At 45.0% G+C, this 13,181-nt stretch overlaps 1 protein-coding gene across 2 annotated transcripts in view; it reads right to left on the bottom strand.

The window, feature by feature from the left end:
• Window positions 1-2,221: 2,221 nt before the first annotated feature.
• LOC125940404 (uncharacterized) overlaps window positions 2,222-13,181 on the bottom strand; it is a 16,355-nt gene continuing 5,395 nt past the window's right edge. Inside the window, exons 4-10 of one of the 2 annotated variants that reach the window (XM_049656514.1) lie at window positions 12,719-12,844; window positions 12,277-12,369; window positions 10,871-11,059; window positions 8,284-8,421; window positions 7,166-7,363; window positions 4,556-4,704; window positions 2,222-2,305 (exon numbers count right to left, since the gene is read on the bottom strand). In XM_049656514.1, coding sequence (XP_049512471.1) covers window positions 2,302-2,305; window positions 4,556-4,704; window positions 7,166-7,363; window positions 8,284-8,421; window positions 10,871-11,059; window positions 12,277-12,369; window positions 12,719-12,844 — 897 coding nt within the window. In that variant the 3' untranslated portion in view covers window positions 2,222-2,301. The remainder of the gene's footprint in view (window positions 2,306-4,555; window positions 4,705-7,165; window positions 7,364-8,283; window positions 8,422-10,870; window positions 11,060-12,276; window positions 12,370-12,718; window positions 12,845-13,181) is intronic. The other variant, XM_049656515.1, reaches the window with a different exon arrangement.

The following is a 13,181-nucleotide window of genomic DNA, read 5'->3' as shown; positions in this document are numbered from 1 at the left end:
ACTAAAACCCAAACTGCCGACTCTTTCAATGAAGTTTTTTCTTCTCGCTCTGATGCTTGCCAGTATTTATTCTATTGTTTTGAGTTCCAGGAATTCCAGGTAATGCAAAAAAAAAAACTTTAGTCTCCACCAAACATTGAATGCCTCGTGGGAATGTTTCCTGCTCTGGCCGGAATAATCTTACGGGAACCAACCCGTTATAGCTTTCAGCTCCCTTGTCCAAATTACATTACGGGAACAAATTGGTTGGCTTTCAGAATTCAATATTATTATTTCGTTTTTTTTATTCAGGTCTATTTAGATTTTCTTATTCTATTTTTTCTGCTTTCTGGAATTTCGCAAATCGTTAATTGAGCTTAAATTTGCTGGTCACACTTAACTGCGCGATGCCCAGCCAATTGCCACTCTGGGTGTGCGTGAGAAATATTCAGAACCACAACAATGACAACATAACTACATTGTAATTGTCGTTCTTTTGTTATCTGCCGCTGTTTGGCTTTGAAGTTCTTAGACGAGATTTTCTTACTTAGAACTCCTGTTTTATGAAACCATAGATATATGACTATTGAACTTGTGGTTACTTCGTGTACTTAAAAAATAATGAAAAAAGTGGAAGGAAATACAACTTTGGTGCCAAGAGGAGCCGATCCCGCAGCTTCCACATGCCGATTGTGGTGGTCTACCAAATGGTCTTTCTGGTTGGGGGCAGAAGATGAACAAATCTACAAAGCAGGACATAGCAGGAGCGACAACCAAGAAGGTTTTATGCCATATGCGCTCATTTATATACTCAATAAACAACCAGGTGACAAGCTCAATACCGTGACCGTCTTCTGAGAAGCGCTGGTTCTTCGCTTGTGAGATGCAAAGAGAGGGTGCTAACAGAATGAGTGCCATAGGCGCGGTATTGTTTCAGCTTTGATTTTTCTACAGACCTTATCGACATTTTTGCGACAACAGTGCCAATTAAACAATTGTTAACAGTTACAGGTCTTGCAATGGACGGCAGGCCAGTGAGCAGTAATATGCCAAAAGCTGGATGCCAGTATGCGCCCGGGTGATCATTAAAAAATTTATCGGAATTAAAAAAAATCACCTATGGGAGATAACATAATTCTGGTCCCTGAGCTGGATTTTGGGAGAGGCGGACATTACTAGCACGATAAATCGAAAAACATATTCAACTAACTAATAAAATTAACTCATTAACTTCCAAATTATTAATTTACGGCTCATATTGCAATTTACGAATTGTATCAGGGCAGTTTGCAAGGCGTATCCACCTGAAAAGAATCTCCAGGATGACATCAGTTTCGAGATATTTCCCAAAGTGTGCGACGAAATACGTGGGCGTTCCAGTTACTGTAATGTGCTGCAATGCGTAAAAGAGCGTTTTATTAAAGAAGTAAGTGGAACAACGGTGAATTTTTACGGCTAGTTTGATGGCGCATATCTCTAAACTGGTGCCATTCTGGAAATGCATTCCAAGTGGACACGCCTTGTAGGCTCACCGGCTACAATTCGTAACTTCCATTATGGACCGTAAAGTAATTATTTAAGAAGTTTAATCAGTAATTTGTTTGTATTAGTTGAATATATGTTTCGATTGCTCGTGCAAATAACGTCGGTCTGTCTGAACAATCCATCTGAAGGACTACAATTGTGCTTTCTGCCAGTGGCGATCTTTAAAAATTCCAATAAAGTTAAAAATAATCACCCCCGTATAACGTGCAAACACGGCCGTTTTCTCCACGCTACAAAATATGCATTGTCAGTGACTATTCCTTTATCTATGCAAGCTTCTACCATCGCAATCTTTGTGTACTTTCTTGTGTACTGATGTACACATAACGTTAGCACAAATTAAGGACTGACAAAAAAACAACTAATTGGAGCATCAGTTCCTTGTAATCACGGGTGTAATCGTTCTGTATTTGCTTTGAAGAATAATGCGAACCCAAATACACATCGTGTAAATTGAATTAAGACGATGTTACGAATACAGGTGAAGCCGGATACGGAATAACACGGCCATGTTTAATTCGATTTTTTGTCGTTTAAATTCATGTTGATAATTTTTGTGATCTGGCACTCGGAGCGTGGCCCATGCTACAGTAGGCGTCAATGCTGCCGGTGCCCGGGCCTTCTCTATATGAACGATAAACACGAGCATCGACTTGTTCTTGCACATAATGGTACTACCAGAAAAGAGTGTGCCATATTTTAGGCAAAGCAAACGTTTATTGCTAGCTTAAAAAAAGTGAAACTAAGAGTCTTGAAAGGTAGATATTTGCCATGATGTCACCTGAAAAAGAAAAGAGAAGTCCATCAACTGGCAGGAAATGAATGTTGCTTTTGGACTAATTGCTGTTTCACGGATTTTCTGTTTTCTATGCACTCTCATACAATCATGATTGCGCAGAATAGTGCAAAACTTGCGTGCACGATCGTCATTCTGGCCAAACTAGGAGTGTGCGAATATTCGACATTTTCCAACAATGAATCTAATATTATCGTGCTAGATTCGTTCATGGAATAGAATAGTAACTATTTGGAAATGCAAACAATTTTCGTACTGTTCTCGAGTATTTCACAATGCCAGCTGTACGCGATCAGTCATGAAATCGTAACAGAAATGAACAGAACACATTAGATATAAGAACTGGCAGATACATTAGGCTCTCTCCGTCACAATGGATGTGAAACTTTTCCAGCCAAGCCGCAATCATTCGCGCTAAATTTTTGCTCAGACATGACACTGGGCGATGGTATTGTTTTGTGCTATTTATCAATGCTGCAGCTGTGTGCTCGAATGGTATTCACTCTCAATACACTGGATTACCATTATATTTTGTATAAAACAGGCTGCTTGTGCAGCGACAATTCTATAACTAAACAATAAGTGTTTTTCTTGATCTGCCGTCGCCAAAGTTCAAAGCGCATTTCTGTTTTAGTATCGAAGGTATACACAGGCGCTAACGGCTCACAAGACTGCCTATTGATGAAAGCTTAATTCTGATAATAGACGACCACGCATAATAAAGTTTCATTCCGATGATACGCGACAACGTTCCGGACAAACCTGATTATTTAGTCGTAATACTCCATTTGAGTTAGTGATAAAGCGTACTTTTCATAATGGGCAATATGAAGAGCGATGCTTGCTAATGTTATGAATGCTAGAATATCAACGCTGTTTTTATAGTAATGGTAAAAAGGCTGTTTTATATTCGATAATTATTACATTTCAAGTTCAATTAAATTAAATTTCCGCACCATTTGATTCGTATTCGATTCGGTCTCAAACTATATGCACATCCCACTGAACCCATCTGGCTTCCGACGAGTAGCATGTTCCGAGTAGGCAGTTTTAACGTAGCGTAGAGGTTTGTACAGTAATGTACAAGAAGAACACAATTATACTGGAATTCAGTGCCATTGGCGATGCTTTGTCAAGCTGTGACCAACGATAACGCACTTTCGTTTGCAATTGACGTCTCCGAAACCGAAAAGGTACAGTAATCGTGACTATGTCCCTGCCGGCAGGTTCACATCACAAGATGGTGAACAGTTGTTGTCTGTAATAAACTTTCTACGCACGTTTGTTACGTCAGAGTTGGGGAATAATAGCAGTTTCTAAACTACGCTTGAATCACTCAGCATAGTCAGTACCTTTCAGTGGCGAGTTAACTGACTAACCTACCACCGGAAATAGTTTGAAGCGCAAAAAACACAGACACAAAAGAGCACATGAGACACAGACGAGCGCAAACTACCAACAAGGTTTATTGACCACCACACGTGTTTATACTATGTCCCGCATTACCGCTGCACATGCGCAGAGTTCCTTCTAAGAAAGGACAGCTCTTTATCGGACAGGTGTACAGAAGGAGTGCTGATACAGGCTGAGCCTAATGCAGATGTATCAGCACTCCTTCTGTACACCTGTCCGATAAAGAGCTGTCCTTTCTTAGAAGGAACTCTGCGCATGTGCAGCGGTAATGCCGGACATAGTATAAACACGTGTGTCTCATGTGCTCTTTTGTGTCTGTGTTTTTTGCGCTTCAAACTATTTCCGATGTACAACCAACAGGCCCAAATCGCTACAATTCTAACCTACCACCTGTGGGCGACAAAATGAAACACGACTAAACAAATCTGCTGCCAAAATTGCACAAAGTGACTAATGTGACTTCAAAAAAGAATGTCAATTGATGATGCTGCTTATTATACTTGTCGACTCTCCGTGAGAAATGCTTAAAAAAGTGACGTCTTATGCTTAGTTTAGTCGTGCATAAGTGACGCGAAATTCTAGACGCGCTGTTCGCCAGTTTCTGTAACAGGATAACGAAACATGAGACCCATGGAGTGTTTAGTAACTTGTATACTTAAACCGCATTGGGTAAAGCAAAACAGCATCACACTATGCCGCCGCCAGTACTGCGGCTCGCGTTTACTTTATTTCGCTATACCGCGATCGGCAGTATGCGCAGCACGAGGACACGGTAAAGCACTATAGCGTAAAGCATGGTCCAAGGTAGCACGTCAGGCTCACCAGTTCGCGTACTCGTCGTCGGTTCTGACCCGCGGGATGTAGTCGTGATGAAGAAGCGGCTGGTGGTACCAGTCGAGATCCGGGGGCAGGTGATACCGCATCAGAGTCGTGATCAGCATCACCGGCCGAGGACGCATGCTGGGCAGGTCCTGCGTTGCAATGCGAAGATGGTTAGTGCCACTTCATGATCCCAGAGGCACGAGAGAGGATTCACTACATAACACCAATAAACTACAGGATGCATGTGCATGCGTACGACAGTGTTTCTCTCTCTCATACGCCTTCATTGTCAAAGGTTCCTCACGTCAGCGCGCTTTCCTGCCAAAGAAGGCGCCTGAGTTGTTACAGTCCTCTTGACCAATGATCACTACATCATCGACATTTATTATCTTTGTCAAGGCTGGTAGGTGGATGCGCCTGTAACAAATAGAAAATGACAGGCTTCGATTTGAAGACAACGGCCTACCCCACATGGACACTAAACGCTTGTCCATGTTTCTTGTCGCCCCGTCTTCTTTTGCGCTTTACTCTTACTAGACTTTGGAATGCCAAGTATCCGAAACTGCCACCCTTCACGCATAGGTTCCTAAAGGACGCAGATTTGGTGGTCGCTATAATTTCATGCCGATAGCATACGCTTCGCATGGGGCAGAAAGACTCTGGCTGACTCTGTCTGTGCGCACATGAACACACTAAGACACCTAAGCAAAACACGGGACGAACAAGAGAAGCCTCAGCGTGAAGCGAACGTCTTGAGAACGGGAAGGAGAGAGGTTCCTTTTTTCGAAGGAGCGCTGCGGACCCTAACTTCTGTTTTTCAAGGCCACTGTCGATTACGTCGTATTCATCTTTACGTCTTTTTGGGTATCAATAACACATAGCACATAAATGCATAAATATGCAAAATAGAAAAAAAATTTACACCATCTTCCCGTAGGGGAACCCTGAGTAGTATGCGAAGCAGCCATGGGGTCGACTCAAGTTCCCATTAGTTTCAGTTCTTCGTTTCCGTTAGGTTGAGGTACGTAGCTACCGCTCGCGAGCCCGAAGTTCGGGATCGGCCTGTAGCCGCTGCCGTTTCCTGGCAGCGGCTCGAGCCCCCTTCTCCGCGGCACTGACACTGGCGTTGACGCTGGCGCTGTCCGTGGCACTCATCGCGGCGTTGTGGGAGGAGAATAGAGAGGTTTAGATTAGGGGGACGCAAGCGTTGGGGCCCGCTAGCGCTTGGGGCCCGCGGTACTGCGCATGCGCAGACCGGTCCTGCGCGTGCGGCAGTAAACCAGGCGCCCCAAGCCGCTAGCGGGCCCCTACGCTTGCGTCCCCTAATCTCAAGCTCTCTAGTAGAGGAGCGGACGCGCGCGCGCGCGTCATGCTTTTTCTACGACGTTCCCAGACGAGTTCTTGACAAAGCTCTGTCTATACAACCGACGCTAACGCGAACTCTTGTCATACCCCACTCCTCCTTGACCTACTTTATTGCGATAGCAATATATGGACACAACTCACCGGATCTGCCGTCGGCCGCCCCGTGAGGTTCCGTATAGATTCCAAGGCGATAAATCGTCGCCGCGCGCCGTGTATGCGCCAGCGAAAGAGCGCGAGGGGCGCGGCTATCACGGGGGCGAATCCCCCCGCGCGGAGAGCGAACGCACGGTGAAAGCAACGAACCGTCGCCCTTAAGATGTGGGGTAGGAGGAAGTAGGCGAGCGGCGCTGTCTCCGTCCAAGGCTATATGTGCCACTCATCTTCACGCGAAAGCAAGAAGGGAGAGGGGGGGGGGGGGCAGTTCTCGCTGCCACAATTCTCCTATTTATATCAGAGGCTCCAGCAACAGTCACCAACGCCGCACGCATTTTGAGCTAACGCGGGCAAAACGCCGATGGCGTCGACAACAGTTCTGCGTGTTGTTGCTACCAAAGCCGCTCACCTTACTTCGTATGACATTGCTGTGTTGCTATCGCATTCATTGCTTCGCCCTTAGGGCGAAACTGTGACATTTTTTTTCGTACACCGCTATTGGTTGGCGCGCCTTACGCTATCCCCGTGCAACGCGAGTATTGGGCGGCGCGACTTAAGTCACCCCTCTCCCCGTTCTCCTTTTCATCTAAACCCTCTCACAGCACTCTCACAGGAGGAAAGGGGTCACTCCAACAACGTTACCCCTGTTCAGCTCCTTTTTTCCTCTCCCCTTCCGCTAGGTCACGTGTCCCGTATTTAGTGCAACGACAACGACGACACAGGGTCCGCATAAACACCATCGCTGTAAAACACAAGCACTACAAAAAGACACAAACGACAAACGCGCAAGACACGTAGATAGAACACATTTATCAACATAACACAACCGGCAAAATATATGCTCAAATGAGCACACCTGCATACCGCAGCACACCTCACTCACTCACTCACTCACTCACTCACTCACTCACTCACTCACTCACTCACTCACTCACTCACTCACTCACTCACTCACTCACTCACTCACTCACTCACTCACTCACTCACTCACTCACTCACTCACTCACTCACTCACTCACTCACTCACTCACTCACTCACTCACTCACTCACTCCGCTACACTACACTACACTACACTACACTACACTCCTACCGGCAGCTTCATCTGCCGCAGGGACTGCGGCAAATAGCAGGGCCCGTAGTAGCAGTTCTGCCCGTCGGCTGACGTGACGCAGCCCTGCACCAGAATGACGTCCTGCACGGTCTCGTCCAGGGAGAACTCGATGGCGGAATACAGGTTTGGCATGATGCCGCCTTCCAGGAACTGTTTCAGCTTGTCGTGGGTCCAGTCCTGCCTCGACAATATGGGTAGAAAAAAATAATGTGAATCACTATAATGTTCCACATTCGAAGCAAGCTTGTGCTACTGCATTCTAAGTCATAATGTTTTTATTGTTTTGTGATGGTACCTATAGTGTTGCGATTTTTAATGAAGAAATTACTCATATTCATGGAACAAGAATACTTGCCCCCCTTCCTTAGGTGAAACCTAAAGATATGTAGCCGGTAGGGTACAGGTGGGCCATGGCTGGCTGGAACGTGTGATAACAGCATATGCTTTCATGCTAGCGCAGCTAATTTGAGACGCGGAGAGCAAGACGAATAGTTGGCGATGTCCTCTATAGCCAACCAGTGCACAAGGACACAAGCACTTAAGACAAATTTTACAAGGATGAAGCGCTTTTCAGTGTCCATTTTTTATCTTTCAGCCCCCTGGGTGTCCTTGAGCCATCAGCTAGCCATAATACAACACTATTTCGCCCATGTATTCGTTTTATCGATGTATACTTCATTATATTACCATTATCATTTCAAGAAAACTTATTCTGTATGGAAACAATAGAACAGTTAAAGAAACCAGTTAGCAGAACATGAAAAGCAGTCCTATTTTCTGGTTTCTTTTGACCACTGTAAGCTATACGAAACGAGTTCCTAGCAAGAAAAAAGGAGCTATCTCGTGCCTGTGCCCTGAGTGCCTTGATCTGTCTTCGTTTACTTTCTGAGGCGCTATCAAACTCCAATGACCCCACATCAACTAGTCGAACTTTCAGTACTCTGTATAGATCCAAGGTTTCGACACCGTGACTTGTCTTCGGCCCTCCTGAACACAACTCTACTTGTCGCAGTTGGTCATGTCATGAAGTGGCGACTTCTGAAGACAACTAGCCTTACCTACTTCGTTATATCATGCTATTGAAGGTTGTCACACACCTGGTACCGCTTGTGGTTCATGAGAACGCCGAGAGCGACGCGCACAGCCACCGAGAACCACATGCGGTAGAGGACTGTAGGGGGGTCCAGGTGCAGCTCCATGATGCGCTGCATCACTTCCATCGGTATGCTGCACAGCTGCGAGCGGTGGAGACACAGTTCTGTTGAAGCCTCCCGTTCACGAAATTTCTTGTGCCAACGGCAAATCGCAACTTAAACAAGTGTTGCATGGGCTGCCAGTTTGTTGGTACACGACATGTGAACTGGAGTTTATAGCGCCATAAACATCTTCAGCGGCGTACAGCAGGAAGACGTCCATTCATGCGCTAACTTTAAACAAGGTTAATTTCATTGACGCCGGATCCCAAATATATGGACAACAAAGATCATCAGACAACACATGTGCGTATATACCCTATGATTACAGACTACGCATGCATCGCGGATATTTGCATGTCCAACGCCGTCGGACATGCCACAATATGTCACATAGAGTGTGCAGGTTCGGTGATATCCATCACATGTCTGATTTGGATTTCACTGAAAAATGTTGCAAGAATAAGGGGAACCGAGGGGCACGATTTTTGTTAGTGCCAATGATGTCTGTCACTTCGTATGATTGTTCAATGTTAGCGCTTTTATTTCCGTCTTCTTTTTGCCTTCTCATGTTTTTTTTTCACTTGCCACCTGTTCACATGCGTACAGCCATAAGTAAAAATCTAACCATGGCGCACTTCAACGAATGGCGTTGAAACAAATACATCAAAACAATATTTTTGGATAGCACGAGTGCTACTAATAACATAGCGCTTGCTGAAATGTTGCCAGCCCTAATTGCCTTAAATTATGTCATTAAATGTTTATTAACGCCTTTACGACATTGCAGGTGACCAACAAATTAACATCAGTAACACATTTAAACACATTGTTCGTGCAGAATTGAAGCTAGCCGGACTATCCAAAGCTAGCTGGATTAACGCAAAAAATCCTAACGTCCGCCACTGCCATTGACGGAGTGCGAAAAAAGTTTCCAGAGTGAACTGTACTTGACGTTTACGTAATGCGAAGCATTGATGACTTGTAGAGAACCGTTGTATCAGTAATGTAAATGGTATGAAGCGAAATGTTATGTAGAGATTGTATGCTGTAATGTTTATACTCATGATAAAGACTCACGCAAACTTAACAGCTTGGTTCATTGAATCCATAAACAATGTGCCACGTACAAGCGAACCTACGCAGATGATCAATATTATCATCATCATCAGCAACAGCCACATATTTTCCTGTCCACTGCATTCCTAAGCCTTCCCAGTCTAAGAGCTTGAATACTTCTAAGTATATGCAGCGAATAGCATTGGAGGGATTGTGTCTCCTTGCCTGATCCCTTTCTTGATAGGTAACTTTCTACTTTTCTTGTGGAGAACCAATGTAGCTGTGGAATCTTTATAGATATTTCCCAAGATATTCACGTATGCCTCCTGTACTCCATGATTGACATGTCCTGGTACAAATGCGGTGGGTGCCAAGGACATTCGGGCATCGATGGATATGAGAGGGCACAGGAGGTGGTGGCGTGTGAAAGCTGTATCATCCGCGTCGTCTGCCCGACCCTTCCTGACCAATCGTTGGCCGGGACGGCAAACGAAATGCTTTTGGAGCAAATACAGGCGTAATACACTCGCCGAGAAATGCCGAAACTTGCCAAAAGAACACAAGTCAATGATTGTCCGGTATTCCATCGACAATAATAACAGCCGTACAGGCAATTATCCACCGCCTACAATCTGCGTTTGCCCAAGCCTTTGATTTCAATGACCACGGGTGGTCCTGTATTCATTCTCAAGGAAATAAGAGGGACTCACAACGAACATGAGGACACAGCGATGCAATTCTACCACCAGCGCCCCGACTGCTGCACACTATGTCGTCCCACGGCTAAAAAGCTCTTCTGAGAATGCCGCACTCACAAAGAGGCACTTCTCAAATACCTAGACAGGATGATTCCGCTATAGAAGGTTCCGACCAGAGGAAGGACTCAATAAGCTTCCTATGTACGACTCGCATCTGATCTTCTCTGACGAGTCTGGTTTGCTGTCCAGACCCTGAGGCCCACGCTGACAGCTGACTGACCATCGTAGGTTCTCCACTCACTTTCAAATGATTCCTATACCCGATTCCCTCTAGTCCTCCAGCATAAACCAAAGTGCCAGCATCTACAATAAAAATGTCTTTCATTCATTCACACTTATACTAATTAAGGCTGAATCTTTGTAATGGAAAAATATCTAAATGAAAGCAAACGAAATCCCAGTGGCGCATACCCTGTCGCCCTTGTGGCACAAATTTTTAGAATGCACTATCGCCGGGATCGGCCCGCTCAAACGCAGAGATACACCGGCCACCCGCGAGAAAGTGGCTGCACTTGAAGAAGAACGCTTCGCTTAAGACATCGTCTCTTGATCTCTATTTCAGTGCTTAATTTTCACTAGATGTCTTCGTTGAGAATGTGGTATACACATAACACTGCAGTGCGACCTTTCACGGGTCTTGTTAGAGGATTTCTCGCTTTCTCTTCTACACGCACTTCCACGTCGGTCTCGCAGACCGCCTGGCACACGGACGGTTGCCCGGTGAGGAAACCGATCAGACCGATGCAGTCGGGCGACACCAGGTAGTCCTTGAAGTCGCCTTCGCTGAAGAAGTACTGGTTGGAGTCAGCGTTCTGCAGGCGTCCTTCGGTGTCCGCGCCATGCCTCGTGCCTTTGCCGTAGACCTGCGATCAGAGTATCGCAACGGTTGCGCGTAGTAACAGAGCATCGCATATTAGAATGGGCCCAAAATATTGTCGAGCATAAGGCTATGCACAGATATCTCATAAAAGAGTAAAAAGCATTATCACACACAGGAGTAAACACGGATGCTTCGTAGTGTGTGTTTCTTGTTAGAGCTATGCAGCGCAATTTCGCATCCATGATCAAGAACCGGAATTTTTTTAAGGGATTGCGCACAGGGAACTAGTATAATTCAGTTGAGCTATTGAATTATGTACGCCCTTAGCGCCGCAACGCGTGGGCAAAAGATTTAGCGATAGTACTCAGCATGTGCATTGCCTCTAGCACGAGTTTTCATTAGAAGAGTATTTGAGCATTAGTGTAAATTCTCTAATCCTCTGGAGAGGGTTATAAGTATCTGAGCATCTAACAGTTTGGGATCACTATGAAACAGTTACTAATTGGGGTCGACACGCAACGATTGAATAAAAGATATGTTTTACACATAAAATCAGACGTTTGCCATGGCGGCAGGACCTAGACGTATCGACTGCACTAGTATAATTGGTGAGTTATGTTTTATGCGCTGCCGCATTAGTTGTAGACTGCTCCATGTCGCTGTTAGCTTTTGCTGTATCCATTGCTGTGGCTTGTAATAATTTTTCTAGCAGCAAGATTCCATTTTTAGGCTTACAAAAAAAAGAGTTCGTTTAAAGTGACATAGTAGCCCCCGCGTGTGCACGGACTGATTATCCTCGCTCGTTTCTCCTAGTATTTTGCTTTATGCCAACGCATGGATGATCGCTTTTCAAAGAGGTGATAAGCGATTGCACAACCCAGGTGGCGGCATCACAGCGGGTTAAGGGAACATAATGCACATGACTCCGTCATTGTTATACGTGTTTTGAGCTCGGGATATCACACGTATCACGTAATGAGTGGTTGTTGAAAGCCACATTTTCAAATGGTTAATTTCGTTTATTTTTTAAGCAATAGTTATCCTTCAAGTCGCATTCATGACTTCGTCAAGTTTGAGCTAGTACTATGCATACAAGGCAATATTTTTGACAAGTTTAGTTTTATTCTGGTTAAAGTAAAGCACGAGTGCAGCTAGAAGAAGATAGCAGCCTACGGTCCGCGTCATGTCACGTTATATAACAAGCACCTCGTAGCTTTTGTTTTTGTTGTTCATAGTTTCCGCAGATGTTTCATGACTTACCTTCACGATTCCCGAGCAGATGATGGAGACTCTCTCGTGCTCGTGACCGACAAAACTGAGCACGTTGCCTTTCTTTTGCGTCAGGAAAAACGACTGCAAAGCAAAATGCAACGCGTTGAATTATAGAGTTGGTTACATAAGACGGTAGTCAGCAGAACGCAAGATCGATCTGCAGTCTTCTCCACCATGAAGAGGCGCGGTTAAGACTGCGGCTAAGCATGCCACAATCATGTGCCTGGTGCGAGCCTGCTTTGAGACTAGGAACCTGGATATGCCCGTAACGCCACCGAGCGGAGAAGGTATAAAAAACACAATACGATTTAAACAATAATTTGTTAAAAACGTGTTCGCTGTAACGAGGTTGGAGTAAATAGAAAGCCGACATAAAGAGATCCGGGTTATAGAGACACCGTTTGTTGGCAGACCAGTCAGACACAAATACCTTGAGCAGCTTGGTGACTTCTTCCCTGGGCAACCAAGGGATGCTAAGTAGGATGCAGTGCGCCGTGTCTCCTACGATTATGTTGGTAGGCATGCCGTCCACGCGGTGGATCATCCACGTCAGGTCCTGTGATCCATCGTCAAAGCAAGACAAATGAGGCGTCAGATTATACCAACAATGGAAGACTACTCATTTGAAATTGAAGTGTTATTATGAGTATTATACGTAGGCCTCAGCCAACAACACATCCCTCGCCTGTTGCAGCAGCAGTGTTGCAAGCAGTATTGGTACTATTGCTGTAAGCTGGGTGAGTTCATTACTCGCATTATGAAACATAGTCACAGCTCTAAGGAGGACGCAACCCATGTTTGCACGAAATACACATGTTTGGTCTGTCTTTGCGCTTTAACCCTTTTTCATATTCCTAATTACAAGCGACATAGGTGAAACATTGATAAATAAA

This window comes from Dermacentor silvarum, chromosome 9, assembly GCF_013339745.2.
Source record: "Dermacentor silvarum isolate Dsil-2018 chromosome 9, BIME_Dsil_1.4, whole genome shotgun sequence".
NCBI lineage: Eukaryota > Metazoa > Arthropoda > Arachnida > Ixodida > Ixodidae > Dermacentor > Dermacentor silvarum.
This window is presented reverse-complemented; position numbering and strand designations above follow the sequence as displayed.